The sequence below is a fragment of the Haemorhous mexicanus genome, chromosome 7, assembly GCF_027477595.1.
Source record: "Haemorhous mexicanus isolate bHaeMex1 chromosome 7, bHaeMex1.pri, whole genome shotgun sequence".
Lineage (NCBI taxonomy): Eukaryota > Metazoa > Chordata > Aves > Passeriformes > Fringillidae > Haemorhous > Haemorhous mexicanus.
This window is the reverse complement of record NC_082347.1, coordinates 26303078-26330994: the sequence shown is the minus strand read 5'-3', so window position 1 is coordinate 26330994 and position 27917 is coordinate 26303078. Positions and strand designations below refer to the sequence as shown.

General features: G+C 42.4%; 1 protein-coding gene and 1 long non-coding RNA gene across 2 annotated transcripts in view; one reads left to right on the top strand and one right to left on the bottom strand.

Moving 5' to 3' along the window:
- LOC132329574 (uncharacterized) overlaps positions 1–26242 on the bottom strand; it is a 36738-nt gene extending 10496 nt beyond the window's left edge. The window contains exons 1-2 of the long non-coding RNA XR_009487105.1: positions 26149–26242; positions 372–424 (exon numbers count right to left, since the gene is read on the bottom strand). This is a non-coding gene — a long non-coding RNA (uncharacterized LOC132329574). The remainder of the gene's footprint in view (positions 1–371; positions 425–26148) is intronic.
- On the top strand, positions 5814–9923 carry PPP1R3C (protein phosphatase 1 regulatory subunit 3C). The gene is made up of 2 exons (XM_059851610.1): positions 5814–5910; positions 7406–9923. Exon 2 carries the CDS (start codon positions 7407–7409, stop codon positions 8349–8351), a length of 945 nt encoding a protein of 314 aa, XP_059707593.1. The 5' UTR covers positions 5814–5910; position 7406; the 3' UTR covers positions 8352–9923.
- Positions 26243–27917: the final 1675 nt, after the last annotated feature.

The window sequence follows — 27917 nt, the reverse complement described above, 5'->3', positions numbered from 1 at the left end:
CATGTCTCTTGGGTGGCAGAACAAGAGAAGGAGTGTTACTCAGACCCTTCAAGGGCTTCTAAACACTCTATGTGAACATCTTGCAGCTCTTAGTTGGGCTGCTGTCAGATATAGCAATGCTTATTCAGGATGAAGGTTTTAGTCAACATACATTTTATGGGAATGCTAATCATACTGAATAACCATGTGGCTTCTGCAAGTCTGTAGGGAATTGTACACATGTGCATAAAAAAATCACATTTTTCCTTGAGAGATTGCAAAGAACAAGAACACTGCCCACATAGCTGATGGAAGTGTCTGCTGAACCAACATTTGCTTCTTCACACAACATTAAGCATAAACTGAATGGCACAAAGCAGCATTTCACTTACTGTTTTCTTTGGAAAAGACTATTCATCAGCAGAGGTAATTCCTTTACCTGGGCCTAGGAGAAAAAAAGAGAGAATAAACACTGATTATCTATACACAGCAACATGATTTATATTTATAAAATGTTTGGCCACAGATTATCAAGGTTCAACCATCTCGGGTGTGCGGTTAAAATAAAACCCACAAAAAATGGAGAAGAAGACTGCTGTAATATTGAAATATTGCATTTATTTCAGACATCTAGGACAGCTTTTGCAGTCTCAAAAGTGAATCTGGTCTGCATTTATAAACCAGATTTATACTCATTTATAAAATATATATACATGCTTTGTTTTCGGCACTCTTGCAAAACGCTTCATGGAAAGTTCAGGTTATTCCAAGAATGAATACCTACATTTATGCTCTTCCTTCTTTTGGTTTTCTTTCCTTTTTCATTCTACATCACAGCAATTAATAAATAATGTTGCATTGGCTTTATTTCATCTTACTCCATACTAGCAAAGACTTCTAAAAGACTGCATTTTGCATAAAATCAGTTTTGCTCAAAATATCCTGAATTTGATATCACATGACCTTAAACATTTGAGCAGCCTGAGATATGTTTTCATGCTTTTTGTATTTCATTTTTTCAGACAGCAACACACTTCTCTGCCACTATACATTTTCAAAGTGATGACTCATCTACAATTGACTTATTTATCATTAATCAGCTTTAACAAGATTAGACATTTTAAATCAATTTCTAGCTTCTAATTCAGTCCAAAGCTTACAGTTTCAAGGAATTTAAATGTCTTTGAATTTAACCTCAGAAAGTTCCAAGAGTGACAAGAACTTGCACTATTGACTGAAATAAATGAGACCTAGAACCCCTATAATTGCCCAAAGAATTAGACCCGTGTCCTGTTGCTGTAAGAAAACAAAAACTCCATCCATCTTTGCATGTGCATTTGGCTGCATGTGGCTTACCCTGCTCTCTAGAGGATAGTTGTGACACAATTGCAGTGAGGGCAGGCCAATATTTTTTCCCAGACTTTCTCTGATTTGCCTATTAGCAAGTGATTACAAGATAATTACTTACACTTCCTTACTTAAATTACAATTTACAGGTATTTCAATGAGGGCTTCCCAACAGCTGTAGCACGTTGGATCTGGCTGAACTGAAACCATGCCCCCCCCCCCCCCCCCCCCCCCCCCAATAATGAGAAATGGGCTAATGGGCTAAAAATTCTAAAAATAAAAAAAAAATTTCTTCCTTGTATGGACTGTACCAGTGCTGAAGACATTCCTAAAACAATTACAGAGTTTCCCAGGACTAGTTTCCTTGGTATATATTTGCAACCATTAGTAATTTTCAAAGTTCACCAAAGGGTTCTGAGAAGCAAGTAAAGACTAGAGCCTTCTATTAAGACTTAATAAAACTTCTGCTTACTGTGTTTCATCAGACAAACCATTAAAAGTAATTTTAAATTTTCAAAGGCTTACAGGCTCAACTGGCTTGCTATGTATCTGAAAAATCACTATTTGCCTCACAGTCACATTCATAGAAAACTAAACTCAACTTCATAGATAACACACATTTACAAAGATGAGTCTAAGTAGCAGAGAACAAATATTGAACAGAACAGCTCAAGACAAAGAAAAAAAATGCTGCCGTTAACCTTGTGTGACAGAATTGTCCCTGTCTGTTCCCACAGGTGTTCTTTAAAGTCATTAAAGGTCTGTCTGTTTCAAGGTGTTGTGTGATGCTGCAGGAACATGCCAGCCAAAATAAGGTGGACATACTCTGTTTTCTAATGACACCAGTATAGTGCCACTGGCCTGGCAATTTGTTTTAGTTTCAAGCCCAAAACCAAATCAAAACCTTCCCTGCTCAATTGCACACTGTAACTGCATTAAGCTAGCATTGCTCTCCCTTGCAAACAGCAAGGATTTCTCAAGAGGTGCATTACTATGCAAGCGAAATGGACATATGTTTTTCTCTCTGGACTTTTTTACCCATAAATGCCGTCATGACTTTACTTTGCTCTGAGGAAATATTTGCCTATCTTTGCTTCAAAAGGCTTTAATTAAATGCTAATAGCTCCTCTACTCTTTCTATATCCTCCACTGCAATGTATTTCCTTTCTTCCCTCCTGAAGTTGTGGGGGAGGACAGCAAAGAAGCAGAGCGACCTGAAAGTAATAAAGTCAGAGTAAACACAAAATCCTTGCTTAATTGCACAGTCTCAGAACAGAGGCTGAAAAACATCAGCTCTTTCATTCTCATAAAATGACAAGAACCAGCAAAGAGATGACCAGAGCAGCCCATTGCAGTGTGATAGCTGACAGGAAGGCACAATCACTCATTATCTGTTCCCAGAACTGCTGATTGAAAGGTCGTGGGTAGTTCAGGTGAGGTGAAGAATGGCAAGACCCGGAGGACCATCTGCATATAAAAGCAGTCTCTGTGGAGCTAATACCATATATTTGTCTTTGAACAGAACAGCGTGAATCCAATTGCCAGTTTGTCACTGAGCAACCTCAATGAACTCCTTGAAAGCGCGCCTGTGCCTTCCATTGCACCTGGAGCATCTAGGCTGCAAAAGTGTTTTTAAAAATGTACATTTAATTTTTAGTGAAACTATGGTAGCTATGATAAAACTGTGTTTTCTATAGCTAAGGTGTTGCAATTAACTTATTAGATCTAATGTGCCACTTTTTCGGGAAAAGACAAAGAACTAGTCTGGGTGATCAGTTTGGGTTTCCTTCTTACAGAAGTGGTTGGAGGTACAGCCCCCTATGATGGGGCTTGATTTTACAATCAGCCATGCTTTTTCCACTTACATATTTCTGCCATTGTGCTCCTGCAAATGTCAGAAAAGCTGATATGCCACAAAGTGCTGTCAGATGCACAGTAAGACAGTAGGTTTTTTTCCCTCTGGTGCTCCCATTTTAGCAGCACTATTAGAAAGGTAAGAAAGACAGACAGACAGATCTACATTTTAAGATGCCAAAGTATCTGGAAACCTGAGTCCTCTATAAAAAGCACAGCTAGGGAACCATCCCTGACAGGACAAACTGGTGTGCTAACTCAGATAACCCTGTCAGTTTGCCTCAATGCACGGATGCCTCCCTGGGTGAGGAAAGAGTTACCCTGGCTCTGCACAATGCTCTCTGCTTGTATTGGCAACCAGGAACTGGGACACCAGTCCACGGCCATGAATGTGCTCCAGATTACCAATTAGGCATAAAGTTACTGTATCCAGTGTGTATTTACTGACTTGGGCAATGATCTGCCTGTGAAAGGCTCTGGATCTCACTACTGGCTTTTTGCTTAATGTATCACTTTAAACAAACTTTCAAGATGTTTTCCAAATTGGGCAAACCAGGTATTTTACACAGCAGGAGCAAAATATTCTATAGCACCGACAGTGCAATGAGCTACTACATAGCAACAGAAATATGTGTAGGAAGGCCTTGAGGCAACTCCTTTTTCACAGGATTCAAGCAGCTCTTATTTAGTGTCTGCAGATAGTGGGATAGAGCAGCCCCAGCTGCTGCACGTGATCCCTGATAACACAGCAGCCCAGCTAATCTGTGTTTGGGAAGATCCATGGACAAAGATTCAAGTAGCACAGGCAAACAAACTCCAGACAAACTTATTTACTCGTTTTTTACAATGGGTAAATAGAAGAGATTTGGTAAGTGCCAGCCATGTGTCCAGTCCTCCCTTATACCCATGGGTATGTTTGGCCTGGCTTACTGCAGGTGTGGGGCTGGGGCTGAAATCTTTGTAGGTCCTCCTAAAGAAAAATAAATTTGCTATAAGTAAGGCTACTAGCAAGGCTTCCAAAACACAGATGCTGTTTTCTATCACTTTCTGTAGACAAACAATGAGAAAATATCATCTGCCTTTGATAGGGAGCTAGCAGTCACCAAAAGTTAAAAGAAGAGAAAGGAGAGGAAGAGCAATGTGAGCAGCAGGGATGCAAGTTGAGAAGAGGAGGACCAGGGAAGGTTGTCCTGAGTAACTGGCTCCAGGGAACAGAGCAGGACCTTCTAAAGCCTTGTCCGCATTGCCAGTTACTGCTTCAGGCTTCGTCTGGGTGACAATTAATGTCATGTACTGTCACAAAAGGCAGGAACTTCAGTCATCAAAGGGCAGAACTAAGAATCTGAAGTGTTACTATCTTATGAATACTCTCATTATGTGTACAGAGGCAGAAACTGATCCATGTGCCATGCATCTGTCATCAGAAGCCTCTAGCCTTTCCTGTTTGCTCCCTCTGCTTATATGTAGCTTGATTCCAAGATGGAAGTGTCCTTGTCATCATGTGGTATGCTCACACCCTATCTTCTAATAAGTCCTCACGAATAAGCAGTAGAGCTTTTAATTTCTTCTGCTCACAAATCAAGAACAGAAAAATCCTTTACTGTTTGTTCATCACTGTAAGACCCCTTTGCTTCATGTAGAACATAGGACTTCCTGCTGTTCATTTGTATGTGGTCTCATCTACTGGTAAAACTGTGAACTCAGAAAATCACAGTTCACAGACTCCTTATCACATCTTGTAGGTTGACTGCAAGTCATCTACCACCCCTGGGAAAGAGCAGCTGAGCAGCAAGAAGCTGGCAGTGGAACTGTTGATCCACAGAAGACCCAGAAAGTTAGCAACCAGGACATGGTCTTTGAAGACCTTCTCTAGCAGGATTACTCAGCCTGAAGAAGACAGCACGCTGCTTGTCGGCTGTCGACAGCCTCTGCATGGACTTGTCTGCCACGGAGCCCCTGGGAGGTGGGACACCAGCAGTGCCACAGTGTTGCTATGGCTAATGCTGGGGGGGGGGGGGGGGGGGGGGGGGGGCTGCCTTCCAGCACTTTTTGTCCTTTTCCTCTGGAAAAAGGCAGTTGATAAAACATGGGACCTGTAGCAGGGCCTGTCATCCTCAGTGCACAGATCACCAGGTGTGCGAGGTGAAAAGCTATGGGCACCATTCACATTAAAAGTTCAAAACTACTTTTCCACTGAGGACAAAGGCAGTTCGATTCTAGGATGATGGATTTCTGGCCCTGGGAACATTACCTTACAACTCGGTGTCCCAGCTCCTTTCCAGCGTAGCAGAGAAGTCTATAATTTAACACGGGTTTTGTGCTACTGGGCAGGGTCCTTTAGCAGCGCCCCGAAGCAGCCCCAGCTCGGCACGTGTACCCTGTACCGCAGGGTACGGAGGATCCCCGTTCGCTCCCTGCCTGCGGCACAGCCGCGTGCTGCAGCGAGCCCTCCCCGGACCCTGCGTGCCCGCAGCTGCTGCCGCCCCTCCCGGAGCACGAGGGAGCAGGGGCAGCTCCGGGCACGGACAGGGCAGGGGCACCGGGCGTGCGTCCGGCCGGCCGGCAGCCCCCGGGCACGCGGCAGCCCCGGCCGGCAGCGGCGGCCGCGCCCCCCGCACGGCCCCGCGGGGCCGCCCCTTGGCCGCGGGCCGCGCCCGGCCCCATAAAGGCGGCGGAGCGGCGGGCGCGGCCCCGAGCGGCGGTGGCGGCCCCAGCACTGCAGCGCACCAGGTAAGCGCCGCCCGGGCCCCGCTGCCCGCCCGGCTGTGCCAGCGGCGCCCGGGGCTCGCTGCGCTCTGCGGCTCCCGCCGGGCGCTGCCCCCGCGCCCGCCCTGCGCCGGCAGCGCCCGCTGCCCCTCCAGCACCCGGCAGCTGCTCCCGTGGTGGCGTGGGGTTTGCATGCTTGGCGCTTGTTTGCTATTTCGGTGTTGCGTGGGCTTTTTTCCTTTTTCTGTTTCTTTTTCTTTCCCCTGACACTGCAAAAGCTCGGGTCATCAAAGTTGCAGGGAGAATATTTCTGAAGCCTTAGTTCTATTCCTAATAAAGCAAAGCAAAAGTTGATTAATTTGATTCGGGTACTCTCCTCCTACTGCTTATTATGGTAAATACTCCACAATAAAAAAAAAGCAAGAAGAGGCCATTGCAGCTTCTGCTTTGGTTTTGGCAGGGCTCTGGAATACCAGTGAGAACTCTGGGAAGCAGAAAGCCATTTATTTAAGTGACAAAGCAAATGCCTTTCCGTGACTCAACAGAACTCTGCATTTCCTGCAAGGACTGCATCCATCTCAGCAGGGATGTGCTACAGTTAAAGCCCCTTTTTAGAAATATTCAAGCTATCTGGCATTGCATGGTCCATGGCCTTGCACACTAATTTTGATATCCATCATCTGAGAGGGAGGGTTATGAGTAACTTTTTACAAAAAACCTTGTAGCATTCATACTGAAAGTAGACTTTCAGCATAGTCTTTAGGGATTATCAAAAGTTGTTTTAAAGTCAGTTCTTGAAGCCTAATGAGGTGAAAAAATAGTATATCTTTCTCTTCTCCCATGCTTTTCCCCCTGCTTCACTCAGCAGTTAACATTAACAGTGCAAAGAGCCCTGTTACTTAGACCTGGGTTCACAGCTCATAAAAATATTGCTAAAGGTGCTTTAGTATTTTTATTCAACCAATTTCCTAAAAAGATCAACTGACAGTTGTTCAGAGCCACAGAATGATGGTTCTGCATAAAGATATGTAGAATCCCATCTGATGCTCTGATGGGATAGGCAACTTGCTTAATATAGTGCTGTCTGTGCTCAGAGATGAAGCAGCTGATCCAGCTTGTTGGAATTTTAAGACCTCACTCAGGGCCTCTAAGAGGGAAGTTCAAGTGGATGAGCACTTCTAATTTAACTGGATCTGTTCTACTCGTTAGTAGAATGTTCTTTTCTGTATTTTCAAGAAAATATGTTCAATTAGCTTTCACTAAAATCTGTTTTTCAGAGGTTTGGATAAAGAAAGGACAGTAGATTTGAATTGAAGAAGTTTAGGATTGGCAAGAAATGACTGACTGACTAGTTTCACCTTGGTTCCTTAGGTGGAACTGTCAGTTTTGATTTAGGCTGCATTGTTTAAAACTGTGCAGAGATGAGGCCACGAATAATTAAGAGAATGATGAAGTAAACATGCATAAATTCTTATCTGATGTAATAAGTGATGACATCCTGTGTTTCTTCTCCATTCAGAATGATACAGATCTTGGACCCGAGACCCTTGCCCAGCTCCAGCATGCCTGTGGATATGGCCATGCGAATTTGCATAGCCCATTCTCCACCACTGAAGAGCTTTCTCAGCCCCCTCGAGGACTGCCAAAGGAACAGCTTTGTGAACAGACTCAAACCTCTCAGGCCGTGCCTTCATGTGAAATGTGACTCAGAAGAGCAGAAGAGCGACTGGAACCACTCGCCAGCCCGCGCCAAGAAGCGCGTTGTGTTTGCAGACACCAAGGGGCTGTCCCTGACAGTGATCCACACCTTCTCCGAGTTCCAGGAGCCCCCTGTGTGGGATCTGCCGTTTGACCTCTTAGGCATTGAGGACATAACATCTGACTTAAAACTCCATGAGGAGAAAAACTTGATTCTGGGTTTCCCTCAGCCCTCAGCTGACTACCTGGACTTCAGGAACCGTCTGCAGACAAACCTGGTCTGCCTGGAGACCTGCACCCTGCAAGAGAAGGTCCTGTCAGGCACTGTGAAAGTAAAAAATGTCAGCTTTGAAAAAAAGGTTCAGGTTCGTATTACTTTCGATACGTGGAAGACCTACAAAGATGTTGAGTGTGTGTACATGAACAATGTTTACAGTGATTTTGAAAATGATACCTTCTCCTTTGCCATTGATTTTCCTCCTGCCATTTCCTCTGAAGAGAAGATAGAGTTTTGCATTTCTTACCAAAGTGGAGAACATACCTTCTGGGACAATAATGAGGGTCAGAATTACAAAATTGTACATGCAGAGTGGAAGCCTAATGGAGTTCAGATACCATCTGCCAAGGAAGGCTATGTAGATCTTCAGACTTCAAGGAGAGGACAAGATAGAGAACCTGATCAGCTGGGTAGTCCAAGGTTGTCCAGTGGCCTGTTTCCCCAGTGGCAGAGCTTGGGTCACATTGAAAGTTCTTTACCGTATTGGTGATCCAGTATGGATCATCATACTGGGGAAGAATCCTTCCATTTGGCAACAGAACAGTGCTAGATTTCTGGTTCACATACGGCATGGTGAAACCACCTGGCAGGTTTTGTTTGCTGTCTGAAAAAATCCAAGTTCATTAGACTGTGGGACTTGTTAAACCATATTATGCTCCTGAAGTTCTTAGCCAAACTTTATCCTTGGAAGGAAAGATAACCAAGCTGCAACTCATGTGTATGCTACATACGTTAGGAGTAGCTTGCCTGTATCTCAAGTATATGCTGCTTTCTTCCTGCTGTCAGCTCTCCTGGGTCACTAGGAGAGAGACTTGCAAAGTAGCCTGGATCTATGGTGTCTCAGCAAGCTGTGGTAACTGTGTGTGAGTATGTGTGTGCACAGGGGTGGAAACAGAACGTCACAACTCATTTTGCACCTATCAGGAGTGCAGTAGATGCTGTCAGGAGGCTTGCTGTGTCCCTCTATGTGCTTGTAGCAAAGGAAGGTAGGGGTGCATGGCAAAGATTTGTGGCTTCAATATACATGTTGAGAAACTCGGAGAGGATAATGGACAAGTGGGAAATGGGGAAGAGGTAGAATGTGCTACATAACTTGGAGATGTGCAATGTTCTGATTACTTCTTTCCAAAGCTGTTTTTCTAAATCTCAGAGAAAGATCTATGGGATAAAAAGAAGACTAAAGAAAATGATGCAAAGTGAATAGTAGAAGTGACCACTGCTTTAAGAAGTCATCTCTGTCCTTGTGAAGCCTTGCATTTGATAACAAATGTAACCTCGACTTCACCATCCTACTTATTTAGCAGGCATATGGTTGCCTTTCAATGTTAAAAGAAAAATGTGCCTTTGAAAAAAATTTAAAGCCACCCTAATATGACAAAAACAGGGTTAGGCAACAAAACAAAGTGATTTGTGAATTTCGTACTCTGTAGTATCATTAGGTGAATCCACTCATCACCAGATCTAATGTTACAGCATCTGATGGTTGAGTATCTTGCTCCTATTTGCCACGTTAGCCATGACTTTTCACAAGTAACATAGGCAAGGTCCTTCATATTGAAGACAGTGAATTAGCTGCACTTTGTGAGAGCTAATTTCTTTAAAAGAGCAAGGTTGTTTTTTCTAGACCGAATATAGGCTTGCACATAGAAAACTGTTCTGGTTTACCTCATTTTTATAAGTTTATTTGGTTTTAGACTTTAGTAAACTAATATATATTTTGTATCTGTATGCTTATAATTTAGCTTTCTGAGCTGTCAGACTTTAAATGTTATCTGGGTTTCATGCAAGACTTGTGTGAGAAATTGTCCAGTACATGTTCAGCAGGTGTGAATGCTGGCACACCTTTTAGCTATACAGAAATGGTGTTAACATCAAAATATAAATCACTTTTTTGTCCACGGCTAAGAAGTATAATAGCCTGAGTGTGAAGCTACTTGCAGTGCAGAGAGATGTTGAGTACTAAGGTGAAATAAGCCTCCTCCACTAATTGCACTTTTCCTTATGTAACCTTTGCTGTTGTGTGTAAACTAGTAATTTTAAGAATAAATTTTATTTTGATACATCTGGTTATCACTGTGTCAACTTTATCTATTTTCTCAGCTTCTGTATAACAAACTTAGCTGTGATACAAGGTACAACCAGTTTGTTCTGTGCCATGGGATCTGCTAAAGCTGGCTGTGGTACGGCATCTCACATCACAAACTGGCACTACCCTGAAAATGAAATCCAACCTCTTCACTAAATGAGAGTATTCACCTTGCAAGTTGTACCATGTTAAGAAACACTGTATCTCACTAAATTTACCTGGAGTATTTTGGTTTGACAGATTTAGTCAAGGATCTTCCTGTTCTGTGGGCAAGTCTGGCAGGAGCACATTGTAATCTGAGGGCCAGACTTACCTGCTGAGCTAGAGCATATGTGAGGTGGGGATGGGTGAATCTGCACAGCAGCACTTAATGGTTTCTGGCTTGGTTTCACCTCAACTTGGCTAGTGTGCGGTCTAGGGCAGTGGGAGGTTGTACCCAGGAATTCACAGAGCTGCCATCAGTCCCAAAGGACTCCCTGTGAAATGAAGTGTCTGCTGCGAGGCAGCCATGCCCTGCTGAGGCTGCAGCGTGGCCTCACGGGCACTGAGAATGCAGAGAAGGGTGAGGGTGGTTTCCAAGAGCCCTTGTGCCCTGGGATGGGGGCGCAGGGCACCCCTACTTCTCTTCCATGGCCTTGGACAGCTGAACAGAGGATTCCTTAGTACATCAGCTCACTGACAAGATGCAGTTTAGCTCTGTTTGCTGCACAAAAACTCGAGGGTTTCCAGCAAGAAATCTAGCTTTAAGTGGGAAAAAGCAATTCCCAAAAGGCAGAAGACATGAAGCTAACAGCAAGTGGCTGACCTGAGGAATTAATTTAGTGCTTCCACATGGCTAGACACAGAGCTCACCTACCACTCTCAAACTCAGTTACTAAGTACACTGGGTTTTAGTGGGCAGGAGCTCTTACATACTGGACCACCAGGGCCCTGCTCTAGGAAAAAAAAGTGAACTAAAAAACTAAGTGGCTTGAAGGCTGTTTGCCACAATGTGAAATTTGGCTTCAACTACCACAAAGCTATTGGGTAAAGCAGAAGCCCTCTAGCATGAGGAAAAGCAGCATTTATCCTCCAGCCAGGCTTTGAGACCAGCCAGCCCAACTGCCCTGCTCCTAACTGAGACATAAATCACTTAAAAATACCAGAAGACAGATTCCTTTGACCAAGCCTTGGCTTTAAGCCAGCTGCTTTGCAAAGATGCCTTGCAAGGTCCTATTGCCCAGCAGAGAGTCAATGTGGTACTGCAGTGCTGCTCAGCAGCTTCAAAGCCCTCCCTCAGCTTAAAGGGGAAATCCTTTGCCCTTTCTCCACTCCCTATCAAAGCAACACAGTTTCACTCTTTCCTCTTTTAAAGCAGCTCCTGTTTCACACCAAAGCTCACATCCATCAGAAAGGTAACAGGCTCCTGGAGAAAAGTATTAGCAACACAGGTATATTAACTGAGAAAAATACTAGTCTTACAAATCTTTTCATCACTCAAAAAAACATCACCATTGGAAAATTGTCTTAGCATCTTAGATGCTGCCTTTTCAGTTTCAAAACCTGAAGTTATAAAGCAGATGTAGTCCTTGTAAGAAAAAAAAAAAAAAGCTTGTAACCTGTGGCATTGTCTCATTCTCTTAGGAAGCCACTTTTTCAGCTGCACTGTAGGTCTGTATTTCCACCACTGATGTGACAGCAGTGAGTAACTGGATTCACTCCTATACCTTTGCAGTGTCTGACTTCCAGTTATAGTCTATGGGTGGCACAGTGCTTACAGACTTTATTCTTCAAACACAAGTGTTTAACTTGGGTTCCTAATAGCTGTGCTCACTTTTGAGAAGCTAGATGTAATTTTGCCATGCAAGATTAAATTAAAATTCGCTGGTGTTTTATATTAACAAAGATCTATCACCCTGGAAGATCAGTGTCTGAACATTTCCCGAGAACATAATTAGAATTTTTATGGGCAATTAGTGAATGTCTTTTTCTGTAGTTAAATATAGCTAAGCAAATCACCACAATTTATATGGTAAATCTGGTATATTAGTGGTAATGTGGTAGATTTTACAGTGTTAAATATGCATAAAGCAACAACTCCCATCTCTTTCAGACACTTCTGAGATTTAAAATGAAATGTAATCAAGAATAAAATATTTCTGTGAGGCTAAAATAAAGGAGAGTAAGAATGAGCTAAATCCTCTTGAGAGGTCTCTGCTCCTGTTTCAAGAGCCACCTGTACTTCAGCTTGTCCTGGCATTCCCTTCACCTATTCTTACAGCCCTTCAGTGATGGTGGCTTCCAAATATTCTTTCCTCATTTTAAGAGTCTCCTTAGGTTCTAGCCTGATTAAAAGGAAGCTCTTAGCTTCTTGTTTTATTCTGCATAGGCAAGAAGAAACACCTATTTCTTTCTTTTTACAATAGCCTGTAATGGCTTGAGAGCAAAGAACAGCTCTCTCCCCTCTCACCACATCCCTTCTCTAGGCTATGTAAAACTTCATTTCATTAAAATCAACATTTTGACTTTCTATCCTTGTTTGGGAAGAACCTGTTAACAGCTTTGAATTTTCATTAAAGCAGAAATATCACTCTTGATTAGTCTGGCAAAAGCCTCATGGTGTGGTCTTCAACTTCACCAGTGAAAACTTAGCAGAGCTCAGGACCCATTTTTCATTGCTCAACTGGCTTCATCCATCTCATTCAGAAAGGCCTGGGGAATGTACAGCTCATTTCAGTGCTCGAGAGCTGTCTGTGAAGGTCATGCCAGCTGGGCAGATTGAACCACTGATGCACTTCACTGACCATTTATCCTAACAATGGCATTTCCTCCATTAAAACCATCAGTCTTTTCCCTCCTCCCTATATTGCAAGGGTGCCAGACAAAGAAATTGGTCTACAATTTACTATATTGTAAAAATAAATAAACGGGGAAGAATTAAATAACATTATTTGCCTCAAAGGTGTTATTGGGGAAAAACATCTGCTATCTCTCATATTTCAGGTCATTGTAATGTTTTATATGCTTCAATCCTTACTTTCAGGAACAACATGGAACTGGCTGTTGCTACAGACTTGGTGGCAATTAGAGTGTAAGGGCAATTCCCCTTGCTTGCAAAAATGGCTAAACAAAACAAAAACCTTCACACAGCAAAACTCCTGCCCTAAATAGTCCCCTCATCCCTGAATCACACACACAACAGTAGTTAACCATGAAGTCAAATCTGTGAAATTGTTATACCAAAAGCAACTATCTCAATTTTTTTTTCAAAAAATGTTCCTTACTGATAATCCCTTTGAGAAAGCAACATTTTAACAGATGAATTCAGAGTATGCAGCAAGCACCATTACCTGAAATCAACAGAAGGTCAGGGTGAGGGTTTTTTTGTGTGCGTGTTTTTTTGGTTTTGTTTGTTTATATTTTTAAGTGCTTTTCTTCACAAAGTTTCGTCTTTTTCTCCTGCCTTCCCACTCACAATTCCCCTCCATTTTTCCTTGGCTGGAGCTAAATCAATATTGAACCATGAGACACATAAATTCTCAAAGCATCCAGCCTTACTTTGGCCTAAAAGTGAATGGAATTTATAGAGATATACCAACCCTCAAATACAAACCCACACCAACAAAGCAAAAAACCAAACTCCCAGTTCTTGTTCTGAGTTTAAAGCTAATTACACACTACAGGTCTATCAGGTGAGGCACCAAGAATGTTATGGTAGAGCACAGACATCTTTGACTTGGCTTGGAGCACCACAGCAAATCTACTGACCCAAGGAAAATAGACCTGTCCATAAACTCAGACCTCAGCCACAGCCATCAGCAGCCACCCCTCTTCTACTCATCAGAAACTCAGGTCACACACTGATAGAGCACAGAAACCCACAGGGCCTGCAGACTTGGATGGGGAGAGTTAAAGGTGATTTTTGTGTTCAGGTGACACAAATATATATCAAATATTGATACCCTTCAAACTCTCCATCTAGCAAAGGCAAGTAATGGAAGACCTCCTGATATTTTCTGCTCCACTTTTTTCTTTTCTTGGAACAGTCACATTCCTCCATAGCCCAAATCAGCTCATGATCTCTGTGTCTGTAACTATCACCTCAGCAGCTGCACCACCAACAGCATTTCCCTTTGCTCTGCATTGGGAAGTCAGGAAAAGTAAACTTCTAAACCACACTCTCCAGCCCTAGAGTTTCTTTACCTTTTTATCAGGCTGCAAAATCCTCCTTTTCTTATTGCTGTAATCTTCTGAAAGACCATAGTTGTCTGAATTTCTGGAAAATTCCACTCTCAGGGGTCTGTCATCACCTTTGTTCAGGAAGGACACCAGGCAGGATATAATCCCAGTGCAAAGGAACGGTCTGCTGGTGCAAAGGCAACCCCAGCAACTGAGATGGGTTGAGTTAGGATCAGTCATAGCTCCAAAGGACAGGAACTAAGAGCCACTTCCAATGGCAGGAGAGGGAAATGATGCTTTAGGGATAGCTGCTATTGCTGAAGCAAATTTCCTGCAAGCTTGATGTCATCTGGGGGTGGTGGGTGAGTGCTGCATTGGCAGCACCTGGGAAAATGGGCAGAACAAGTACTGCTTGTAGTGGTAGTTATTTGCTAAATAACAGAATTACATTCCTCCTCTTCCCAATCAAACCTTTATCATGCTGAAGAAAACCAAAAGGAGTGTTTCCCAGGCCCCCGTCTCTGCATCCTAGGGGTACTAGGACCAGTTGCCCAACTTCGTGCGTTGGATCATGGTGAAAGCATGAAGTCAAGTCAGCAACAGAGAAGCAGCTGGGGCTGTGCTGGATGCAGTGCAGACCCTGCTGGAGTAACAGCTGTGGTACTGAGCATCTCTACTCAGCTGGAAGAGAGCAATCAGGCACTACATTACATGATAAGAGACTGCTCCTCTATTGCAAAATCCAGGAGCAGCTGAATACCGAAGAACTCAACTATGATATTAATTTTGGCTAGTAATTAGAAAAAACACAGTATTTTTTATTTTGGTGAACTGCAAATGTCATTCACAAGATCAGTAACATAAATAACATTGCATTTTATTCTATACAGTGAAAAAATATTCTACCTCAAATAAAAAATGTCATACAAATGCTACAGGTGTGCATCCTGGGCATGTGCAAATTAAGGTGTCATGTAGCTACTCATGCATTGTACTATGTATTATTTATTTTGTTTAGACCCAGGAAAAGCAAATGCTACAGCCTCAAGCAGCTGACTGACAGAGAAGGTTGTGCTGGATTTCTCCAATCACTTTTCAGAAGGGGGGAAAAAAAAGAGGGATGAAAAGTGTTTCTGAGATCACATCCTGCTAGCTGTTTATTAGAACTCCCACCTTTACTCCTACCAGCTCTAGGAGAATGCCCAGGGCAGGGTCATGGTGGCTGTGAAGTCATTCACCCTGCAGTCTTTCTTCTCTCTTGTGGTAGTGTGGGAAAGAGTTACTTTCTGTCATCATGGCAGTGATGAAGAATTACAGAATCAAAGAGAGGTGATTCTGTCACAGAATCAAAAAGAGAAGCCTGTGAAGTCATTTTATATAGTCAGTCACCTTTCCTGGACTAAAAGCTCCTTAGAGAAGGAAAATTTTACCCCTTAGGACCTATGGTTCAGATGTGTGTACTAATGCCTTCTTCAGCCCCTGGTGAACATATTGCAATGCCTTTACAAGGAATAATTAGGCAGAGACATATATTTAGAGTTAATTATCTTGTTAGGGCAGCAAGAGCAGAGTGAATTCCAAATGCAAAATAAATGCCCCCCCCTTCCTTCCATATGGATCATATTAGCCTCTCTGGTGTTTGCTTATTCCTCTTGGGAGCCTTTTCAAAGACTTCTCAGCTCTGAGATTTAATGCCTGGCATTGCTGACGTGCAGAATTAAAAATGTAAAGCGTATTTGCTGCCTTCTGTTTTTAGATTAGCAATAGAGAAAATGGCCCTTGACCTGCACATGAAGCCAGAAGGGCCCAGGGGACACAGCTGCAGTGTGAGCAGAGTAGGGAGAGGAAAGCCCACTGCAGGCAGCCCGGAGGGGCAGAAGTCCCCCTGGAGTTACAGGAGCAACTGGAGGAGAGGGAAGCTGTGGCAAAGAGCCCTATCAGATGTTCACTGCTGGCATGCAGATCTGTTGAAGTGTTATTTCAGGAGACAAGAAAAGAGTGGTTTTGTCTGTAGGCCAGGGAAAGGACTGTGTTGCAGCTTTACTCATATCTGCAGTTGGTCATCAAGTGGTTTGAGGAAAGAGTAAAACCTCATGATTTTCACTGGATGTACAAAACTAAAAATCTTTAATTAAAACAATAAAGAGAATAAGAAGAGTGTTTTTTTCCACTGTCAGTGGAACATTATTAACAGCTTTAAGAAGAGTGTTTTTTCCACTTTCAGTGGAACATTATTAACAGCTTTAGTGTTTGCTTTTTGAAGTGGCCTACAGATAGTTTCCAGACATCATTCTACCTATTTTTCAATTTGTCTTGTTTACAGAATATTTTTTAAACCCTGAAGGCATAACTATTAAATCAGTACTTACAAAAATGTTTCTCATTACATCGTTGAAGGATTTTCTCAGAAAACAGGGTTACCACATCACCCTTGCATGACTAGAAACTAGAATAAATTCCTAGTATTTTAACTCTATTTTTATACTGTTCTTTTGGTAAATGGAGCAGTGTCATTCACAGGTACATAACCTGAGACTTAGGTGCTAGAGGCTTATTTGCCACAGGTTTAAAATAATCTTGGGACAGTGGAGGGATTTTTTCATCTATAGTTTCAATTTTTGCCAGAGCAATTTTCTGCCTTTCCTGGTCTGAGTCACAAGTTTGTGAGAACAGAAAGCAGCTCCTGAAGTAAATTTACATAAGGGTTTATTTGTGTGCCTTTCTAGAGACAAATCTTCATGGGGCTTTGGGATGTGTTCTTTCTCAGCTGAAGTTCCGTCCCCTCCCCCCAAATAACCTTTCATGTTACTATGAATTTGTTGGGTTTGTGACTACCCTGGTGAGGGAGAAGTGTCAGTAGGGCAGTTCCTCTGAAACTAATGCCAGTCCTGCTGGAAGTGACTTTGGCTCCTTATGTTCAAGCACCTTTTGTTCTCCAAAGGGCATTCCTTTTCAACAGCATGAGCCCACATGATTTCTTGGACAGTTTGGATTTTCCTTCACATAATGGTGCAAATTAAGTGCCTCTGGCCTTCAGTAAAATTGGGATATGTGTGACTGCTTCTCAAACTGGCAAGAAGCACAAAAGTGAAGAAGGACAGCTCGTGGACTGAAGTCCCTGGATGTTTTCCACCATCCGGCCATAGCTCCTCACTTCCCACGCTGCCTGCCAAGCAGAGCCAAGTCAGCTCCAGACACAGGGGGAAGGGGAAGGCTCAGCAACTGAGGGCTGCAGCTCAGTGCTTCTAGAGGAAATATTCCCCTGCTCTAAGGGGATGCTGAAATAGTTATACTGCCAGCATCTGCTTCCTCTTAGACACCTATTTTACTCCTACATTTGACAGATGGACCAGTGAAGGGGAGATGAGTGCTGAGAGCCTCCTGCTAATTTCACTGATTTGGAAACAAAACTGAGAAATACATGTATTTTTATCTCTCACTTCTTTCAAAGGCCTTCTACTCCTTCATTCAGCAAGGCCAGAGCTACAAATCAAACGTGGATTTTGTTTAGCAAGGAGTGGAGTAGAAGATGGAGGTGTGGCTGATCTAAACCATTTCACCTGTTTTCATGTTTCTGCAGGCCTGAATATTTAAAACACAATTTAAAAATATATTCTTGGTGCAAAGACTCCTTCTGCAGTAGAAGGAGCTATCTTTCAATATCCAGCTGAATTTCCAACTCTATTCTGAACATGCAGTAAACAGTTAAGATTTTTCTTGGATAGCTTTCAGTTCTGTCGGTCAGGTGACACAGTAATTCTATTGTGCTTGCCCCTGTTCTTGGGCTTCCTGAAGTTTTTCCTGTCATACACCCTCAAGTCCCAAACTTGCTGTGGATCTATTCTCACCTCCTGCCCTGCCTGAAATTCACAGGCTGTATGTGCTAGAGTGAGTCAGCAGTAATTGCACTTCATCTGTAGGAAAGACAGTGGAGAAGGAGTTGGAGGTGATTCAGCAGAACACTTTATTGGCAATATCACTCTGGAAATCACCACACCTGAATCCTCAGGTTGAGGGCTTCACAGTCATAGATCATTGTGTAATAGACAGCCATCCTAAAGGCTTTCTGCAGCAGTGTGAAATTTGCTTTCCCATTATACTTAGACTGCCAATCGAAGCACCATGGCAGGGCAGGGATAGTGCCTAAGTGCTGTGAGCAATTTCCCATTTGTTCTCCGTGTCAAACGTTCTCTCAATTCGCACAAAACACAGCCCTGGAACTGGAAGTCATTTGAGTCTGATGAGTCAGAGCACACAGCATTATTCTGGCACAATGGAGGCACTAGCAATTAAACCTTATTCTCCAGTTGTTCTGCCCTTTTAATCACTGCCAGTTCTCATGTGTTTCTGGCTTATTGGTTGCTTTGAAGGAGATGGAGGCAGACAGCTGATCAGGTATCACAGAGATGTGCCATACTGATGTCAGTCTAACTGCAGAGTTAAAATCTACTCTCTGATCAAAAATGATTGGATTTTTATAATGAATCCACCATGGGATTATGTTGCCACACTCATTAAAACAAGAGCAAAACAGCGCTGCATACCAATATTATAAAAAGAACCAGCAGTTAATTGTGTGATTGGCTTAGTTAATTTTTGTTATAAATACAGTAATTACCTGTGTAAACCAAAGTCAAAGTAATTTCTTCCAAAATATAACTATTTCTATTTTTTTAAAACACTGTATGGCTGGGAATAGCACTTTATGAGGCTGAGGGTGAACCCTCACTGGACTGGGCTGCACAGAGCAGGCTGTTCTGTGGGACGTGTAAGTCTGCAGGCTCCTCTCCAGCCCTGCCAGCACTCTAACCCTGGGTGTGGTGTCTTCCTTTCTGGTCTCCCTTTCCAGCCAGAGCCTAGGAATTACATGATAATTTGTACAAGACAAATCAATAAAGGATCAACACAAGAATAAGAAACTCCTAGTTTGTGGCTTAAGAAATGCAGTGCTTAGCAAATTTTTCGTGTAAGTATTTTGCAGCAAGGACATGCTGTCCTTGCAGTGCTTTGTGAGGCCAAGGCAAGATTATCTTTCCTTATCTCCTAAATATGTGTAATACCCTGAACAGCATTTGTAGATGCTAATAAAGACAGTGTATTTTACAAAACCACATTTCATTATTTGTTTATTTAATATATTCTCCACATATTCTCCTTAAGACTGGCAGTATTTTGAACATATGTCAGAACTGAAGTACTGGGTGTTTAATGTCAACAGAAGAGACTGTGTGAAGGCCAAGTAGGGAAAGATGTGAGTGGAATGAGAGCACTGTGGCCATGCAGGGGGGGGTCACATTCAAGAGCAGATGTGAAAGCTGCTAAGCCTATTACTGAATCTTAAACATGCAACTATTTTTCTTAAATTCTGAACTGAGACTTCTCTTCCAGAGGGGAATAAAGACATTTCAGGAATAATTCTGTAAAAGCTACAAGGTTATGGAAACCATTGACCTTAGCCAATATGAAAGTGTATGTTAAGTCTTGCTCCTCTCAATAACTTACTTCACATTTTACTAAATTGTACTTCAAAATTTTTTCTTAATTCACTGCTGCCAAATACTTTGATGCTTTTGGTTGTCCCTTTTTCCTAAAAGCCTGAATTGAAACCTACCCATCTCCTTTCAAGATTCCCGTTTCTGTCAAATAAAAGAAACAGAAAGAGGGATATAAAGATAGCAGGGAGAGACTAAGATTAAATGGAAATAGGATTTTGGTAGCTTGGCTCTGATATCTCCATCATTTCCTCCCTCTTTACAGGCACTGAACCACAAATGAGTCCTTCTGCAAGCACAGGACTACCGAGTTTTTGCTCAGCACTTTTCCTTCCTGCAGGACTCTGACAGCTCTGCAGGCACCCCCAGTGCTGTGAGGAGCATCCACAGGCACAGAGCCAGTCAATGCCCTCATCACCAGCTCAGTGGTGGCCCTTCACTGAGACCACATGGCAATAATAATTCAGATGGCAATAATAATTCAGATGGCAAACTTGCCACGTGGAGCACAGGCTTAGGGAGCTCCTGCAGCCACTAATGTCTAAAACTCTTATTTTTAGATTGTCATTAGCTACCTCAACACCAGTACAGGACATCCAGTTTGATTCCACTACAAATCTGAGAAAACGAATAAATATTTTCAAGAGGCATCTCCTGCTCACAAGCTAATGTTCCCTTTGGATCTAAGTGAAAATGCTTGGAAACAGCATTTTCAGGGTATTGCACCATGTGTTATAGTAAAAAAGCTTCCTTGCATGCAATTAAAAAATTAATATATCTTAACTAACTTATTTTAGTCTACTGTTTAAAGTATTAGCTTGGCTTGCCCTGCCCTATGAATATGTAAGTATTTTTAAATTGCTATTGGATAAAATGCACAAGCAATTCCTGAAGCTGTCCCGGGGAAATGTATTCCTCCACTTATCCACAACAGGAAAAAAATGGTAGAATCCCTCTCTCAAATTCATACAGTATTTGCCTTTTCCAGAAAAAAAAAACAGACCAAATTTCTTTATATGGTTTTGCAGAGTTCCTATACAGTTTTTAGCTGTGAAAAGTTACATTTTTTCCAAGTATATATAGATTAATTGAGCACTTAACAGTGGCTAGAAACAGTCAACACTGAAGCAGGCATCTCAGCTGTTGATAAATACCTTGTTTAAAGGTAGTTGAGATACCACAAAATATTTTCCCTAATAGGAAATAAAACATAATCATCAATTCTACTTTCAGTGATGCTGATACAGCAAAACGTATATGCATCAATTCACTTTATCAGAGAGTACCATAAGGACATGACTACCACATTTCCAAGGAGATCCCACAACAGATCACATTTAAACAATGTTTCAGCTTCATTTTCAATGAACAGGATTTTCTTTTTAACTTAAAAATGAGATATGATCTGAAATGTACATATCCTTACTCAAGCTGGGGATTAATGAAGCCCTGTCTCCAGCTGATGCCTCTGTTATGGACCTCACAAGAGAAAGTGTTTTATGCTCACCTGAAGCACAGCTTTGCCTACTTTTGGCTAAAGCTCTTCTTTTTAGAGAGCTGATGGCAAAGGTGAGCACACTCAGTATGTTCTTATAGCCTCATTTACATATTTTTTATATCACAATTCTTTATCTAGGTTATCCCACCTCACCCTTTTTCTGAATAATTGAGCAGTGAGTATACAGCAGAATTGGGTAATGAAGAAGAAATACCTCAGGAAGAGACTGTACCCTCAGTAGCTTCCCAGGGACCTCCAGGGAGGCTGCAGGGAGCTCAAAGTGCACTAAGTCAGGTTTGCACCTTCCAGTTCTGGCCACAGGATAAGAAGAGCTCAGCTCAGTGAGGAGCTGCTCTCCTTCATCGTGGCTTTGAGCAGCCGGGTGGAATGCCCTAAGATACAAGCTGTTGGTCCAAAGAGCACTTTGGCCTGATTACATTCCTGACTCTCCAGCTTGTCCTCCAGATCTTTCCTGAGGTCAGTCTGACTCAGGGACTTCCATGTGGGACTGCAGGGGCAATGCAGACCAGCAGGCTCTCGGGCACCACAGCCACAAGTCTTCACAAACAGAGGAGGAAAAGGGGGTGTGTATCTTCTGCCAGGCCACTTTTTTGCACAAAGACTACTAAATCCCAAAAATATGCAGGGTCAGGTTGTGGGTTTAAAAGCATAGATATGAAGAGTAGGAGAAGGACCCACAATTTTAACTTACTGCAGTGTCAGAAGACAGATGTATTTATAGCCTTAAATATCTCAAAAATGAAGGGTATGAGGCCTCTTTGTCTGCCCTCTGGACTCCATGTGCTTTTGGGATCTAACAGTCATACAATATCTCTCAGAACCTGGAACTAAGTGAACCTTAAAAAAAAAAATACAAGAGCAATTTAAGAGGTGAGGAGAAATGCCAGAAGTGTCAGCGGTAGGCATCCTATCCTACCCCCAGCCCACCAGCCATGCTCAGTGGGAGGTTTTCCTTGCTGGAGCTGCATTAAAAACACTTTGTCCTGGACCTGATTTCTGTGAGAAGTATTCCACATGCCCATGCCAGAGCTTGGCCCCAAGCTTACATTCCTACTGTCAGAAGGTACTCTTATGCTCAACACAACTTGATTTCCACCTGCAAACCACAGACAGTTTTAAACTAAACCAGGGTAGATTTAGACTAAATATAAGGAAAAAATTTTTATGATGAGAGTTGTGAAACACTGGATCAGGTTCCACGGAGGGGGTGGTTGTCACTCTCCCCAGAGGTATTAAAGAGATGTGTAGAAATGTTGTTAAGGGACATGGTTTAGTGGAGGACTAGACAGTGTCATGGTTATGGTTGGACTCAATGACCTTAATGGTAATTTCCAGCCTAAATGATTCTGTGATTACTCCTGAAATCCATTGTAGACAGTGAGTCCTGATTGCTCCTTATGCTTCCCTCCCCTTCTAAAAAATTCCCCTGCATATACCTCAGCTCAGTCCAAACTCTTCCTCCACTCCTTTGGAGGCTAGAAAACAAACAAACAAACAAAGAATTCCAAAAACAGTGTTTCTTTTAATAAGGGAGAGAGTTCAGGTGAAGGCAATATGCTATGCTATAAGAAACTCATTCTCTCTACAGAAAATGAAGAAAGGACCTGTGAGACAGTGGCCCTCAAGAAGTGCTTTTTTACAACCCTGTCCTAGCCTCATTGCTTCCTGAGAAATATCTTTCTGGGTAGTTCTCTGAAGAATTCATTATTCCAGTGACTTCAATTTATTCCATATAAAGCAGTTATATTTGGAAAAGTTGCAGTCAAAACCATATGATGCCATCACTGATTTATGTGCACAGCAGCAACAATGAGTAATAAAGTTAAAAAGCAGTAAGAGAGGTCTAGCAGATGGGCAAAACATAAAAATAAACCTCCCGTTAAAAACGCAGATTCAGCAAACCACCAAGCCCAGCAGATTCTTGGGAGTTTGGCTTTATTTGGGTTAACTAAGTAAATTTGCTCCGAATGTTGTTGCACTATCATAATATTAAGGCACAGAGCATAGCCAAGGACAGTGGAACATAATCTGGGTATCAGAGGATGAGGATATCAGTGAGAAAAGGCAGAACATACTGTAGCTCAGTTGCACTTTGCCCCCATCACATAAACTTATAAATCCTTCTAGAAGAGCTGCCCTTTCCCACAATCCACACTACTAAAACTAGATGCAGCAGTGGTATTTGTGTACAAAGCTCTCAGCTACTGCTCCCCACATCAAGCCTTCCCATTTTGTATGAAATTGCTTTTATTTCAGGAAACTAGGCTCAAACTCAGGGAAAAATGTACAATAATGCAAGTGTATAAAATACTGAACCATCTTAACGGGACAGGTAAATTTGGCAAATGAATTCTCATTAACAAGGATTTGGGTCAACTGAGTTCCTGTTTCCTGCACCAGGATAGGAAATATTAGTTTAATAATACTTTTGTATTGGGGAATGTGGCTTCATTATCACTGGGGAATGCAGTGCCATTGCCTGTAGCAGCTTGGGAGAAGATTCTGAAACTCAGCAACTCCCTTTTTTCCCATATTCAAGAGCTTTGAACCTGCTCACAGATGGCTAACCTCTCCTTTTGATCAGAAAATGACAGTCACAGGCTTTACTCTGTGATAATGAAAGATGATTTCTAAGTGGACAGCTCTGCTGCACAATCCATTGCAATCAGGAAATGAAATGGAAAGATTATGAGGAGCATGGTTTTCTTGTATACACAGCTTCTGTACAGAACTAACATTTAATTATATCTTTTTATGCTAAAAAGATCTGAAAGTAGCTTCCAACTGCAATTATAACCTGTGGATGACAGAACATATTTCCAGAGATAATCATCTGTTCTGGGCAGATAATGAGATTTACATGGCCTGAGACCAAGACAGAAGTTTAGAATCACTCAGAGAAATAACTTCTAGCATGATGATTTCTCAACAACTCTAAATCAATCCAGCTGTAGGGCGCATTTGCCCTGCCATCCTCCACTGCCCTTATGTTTCCTGCCTTCTGCTGGGCCTGTGGAATCAGACAGTGACAGGAGCAGGACACTGTGAAACACAGCTGCAAACCAGGCTCTTTCTCAGCTGCGTCCAGCAGCCCAACAGTTTTGGTTGCAGCAGGGCTTTTGAGCCATGTACAATCCCAGCAGTTCTTTGAATGCTGAAAATGAATAACCTGGTTTGTGCTGCAGCAGCAGCAGCTCAGGAGGGTGGGAGCTGCAGTGTGCTCACCCCAGCCCTGTGTGGTCCCTGGTGCCCAGAGCTTGCAGCCTGGAGCCCTGTGCCCACCAAGCGACTCCCAGCCTTGGGCAGAAACCCTCTGCAGGACTGGGAGCAGAGCTGGAGGACCTGCTTGCTTGCTGCCAGCTATAATCTCTGGCCCTGAGCAAACTTCCTAACCTGAAAACTCACAATGAATAGAGTGTTATAAAAAAATATGCCATGAAACTCATATAAGTAGGTTTAACCAGAAACAAAGGCTGAATACTGTACAAATGAGGAAATTTTGGTCACAGGAGACTGTAGAGCACTTTTCTCAAATATGCATTTGTTGGCTATGGCTGCCTCAGTCTATCAACTCAACATTTTCTAAATTAGGAGGGATTTATATAAACAGAGCCTGGTCTCTAAGGTGCTGTTTATGCTCTGTCTGGTATAAATATTTATGGTCATTCTAAAATTAGTGATTTTCCTAAAGTGTGCTTTTGTTTAACACAGATCCTGAAAGTCTCTCTGGTAAATATGTAGTTTTGTTTTTTACGAGAGAAACAGAGGCAACAGAGAAACCCACCAAAAATACTGCTACAAAGGTGGCTAATCAATGGAGGGTCGTTCTCAGCTGAGAACTGCAGACTCTCTGCTGTCTGAGAAGAATTCCCTCCTACACACTTTTCCCCAGGGCATGCAATCCTTTTCCCACGTGCCATGCAAACCTACCCATGCCCCGCAGGAATATATATATAGGAACAGGGGGCTGGGAGGAAGTGCTGGAGCTGCTGCCTCCTGCAATAGAACACGTGTGATCACACGGAGTGCATCTGCTTACTCAGATCTGGTGTCAGAATGATAATTCATGTCCTCTCTGCAGAAGTAAAAATAAACTGGGTTCAGGCTAAGTTCAACAACCTAAGGTTGCATATTAGCAGTTACCAATCTTCCTGGGAGGTGAGGCATTTTTCAAGTTCCCACTAAGAGGAAAGAAACCAGATAAAAGCCTGGTGCATGATGAGGGGCATGGTGCTCACAGTGACGTGACTCATACTCATTGGTCGTGACTTCAGTGGGCTTTTGTGAGCCATGACTACAGCATCTTTTAGCAGGATTTCCTTGAGTCACTGGCTTGTCTATTACAGATCTATAGATCTGTGGAACCTGAGCAAGCTTATAGAATAGACTGTTCCTGTTCGTGTACTGCATTATGAACTGTAAAGTGCAACTGTGGGTAGACTGTCAATTCATTTCTATCTTAATCTCTCTTTTGAATAACAAAGCTGTATTAAAAAGTTGTAACTATCTCATTGCCAGATCTTGCAAGTAAAGTCTGCTCTTAGTATAGAATCACCAAATGAGATTAATAAATTACTGAAAATTATTATGAACTTCCAAACCCCTCACCAAATTCAGTCATCCAGTGTCCCTTTTTCCTCTGCCTCTTTCCATTCTCACTATTCTCCCTTGTTACACAGCTAACAATCCAATGTTTTGGATTTCAGAACAAGAGTTAAGCAAGTTTGCTATGGTCCTTCACTTGAACCACTTCAGCAAATCTCAATCACAGAAAAAAAATTGAATTCATTTATGACAATTTACCAGGAAGATGGAAAACTGGCAAACTGTAAAGAGGACAATCCACTGCTATAATTCAATCTGCACAAGCTGACAAGATGAATGATTAATGTGCTTTTGCAACTGGGAATGAATTTTTCCAAACTCAGAGAAGACAGGCAGTAGACATTGAAAGGGAAAGAAATGGGTTCTACAAAGAATTTGAGGTCACAGGGAATAATTAACTGAACATTGTATTGCTGTTGATAAATACCTGATAATTGTGGTGAGAAGAAAAGAAGAATAAGTCAGACTCTTCTCTGCAGTGACAGGACTGTGACAGGACCAGAGGCAATGGACAAAACCTGAAACAGAAAATTCCCCTTAAACATAAGAGAACACTTTTTCACTGGGGTGTAGTGAAACACTGAAACAGGCTATCCAGGGAGATTCTGGAATCACCCTTGAAGATATTCAAAGCTGGACCAGGCAGAGAGCCCTGGACACCAGCCCTGGCTGCAGCTGCTCTGAGCAGAGGACTTGGACTTGACAGCTTCCAGAGGTCCCTGCCAATATCCACCTCTTGTGATTCTTCAGTACCTAGACAGAGATCAGAAGTACGAGAATAGAAAGACCAGAAACGTATCCGTGGGACAAGATTCAAGAAATAGGAGCTGATAATAAATGCTTGAAGTTAATTGTGAAGTTTTGACCATTTGATTTGCTGGAGCAATTTGTTAAGGACTATTGCGGACATTCCAACCATACCAATTTTAAAATCAAATTAGATTTTATTCTAAATGTAGTGATGGGACAAGGGGGGATGGCTTTAAACAGGAAGAAGGTCTTTTAGTTAATGATTTATTCTATATAAAGTATATTCTTCTACTTCATAAAACACATTCCTGAATGGGACCTATGTTCTGGTGAATTTAAGTATCTTGGTGCATCTTTCAGGTCATGATTTTCTTTACATTCTTTTGGTCTCAGAAAATGGAAAACATGCAGAATATATTCTTTTGCATAGCACTGTCACCAGGTAGAAAAAACCTCCAGGGAGAGGGCCAGTGGATATGCTTTTTGAACTCCATAAATGTATTTTTAAAGAAATAAAAACATCTTTGAAAAAGAAAATATAGCAAAAGAAAGCCCTATATAAACAATATTTCTCCCTGGATTGCCCTGCAGGATTGATCTTTGCAGGGAGAAAGTATTGGTGTATCTCTTAGGTTGAGGTTTTAAAAAGTTTTTAAGAAAAAGTCTCCCAAAGTACAGCTGTAACTGTGATGCTCAACTTAGGTAATACTTGTACATTTGTGGAAGATGTGCCTACTTCCTTCTGACTACAGAGGATGGTCAGGATGGTGGGCACAGAACTGGAGCTCACAAAGACCTTTTGGATTCCAAGCTAGCTCAGAATATGAGAGCACGTGCACCTGAGCAGCACAATTTCTAGCTCACTGTGTCACTGGGACAGCTGCCAGTGCATGCAGTGTATGGCACATGAGCAGAGTGCCTGAAGAGCCTGCCTCGGTTCAAACATTTATCTTGTAGATAGCTCCCTGGTTGGGTCTGTGCAGCCTCTTTCTCCAGCTACAGTGTGCTGCAAATGTTCAGGTTACAGCACCCATTTTGCTGCACGTCCAGCTTCTGTGAAAAGCAGAAAATCCTTCCCATCCTTCCCTTTGACTGTGGCAATTTTCAGAAGCGAAGGTGGTGCAGCTTGTCAGCATCTTCTGCAGAATGGCTGGGTAGTGACAGCCTGGGCTCCACACTGGCTTGAGACAGACCAAGAGAGAGCTGGGGGCTGTTTTTCACAGCCTTCTGTCAGGCAGCCAGACCAAATCCCTTCCGACACAAAGAGGGCATTTTTAGAATAACTAATGTTCAGACAGTGACAAGCTAGACAAAGTGATGCGTTTCAGAAAATTGATGCTCAGGAAGGAAGATTGGAGATATCAGGGAAAGAGGATTCTCAGCTTTACAGAGCCATATTAAATCTGTGCTAAATCTTTTCAAAACGAAAAGAAGTAAAAGTAAGTT

Bases quoted from the DNA above. Each gene is read 5' to 3' on its own strand.
- PPP1R3C (XM_059851610.1), top strand. From the start codon at position 7,407: ATGATACAGATCTTGGACCCGAGACCCTTGCCCAGCTCCAGCATGCCT.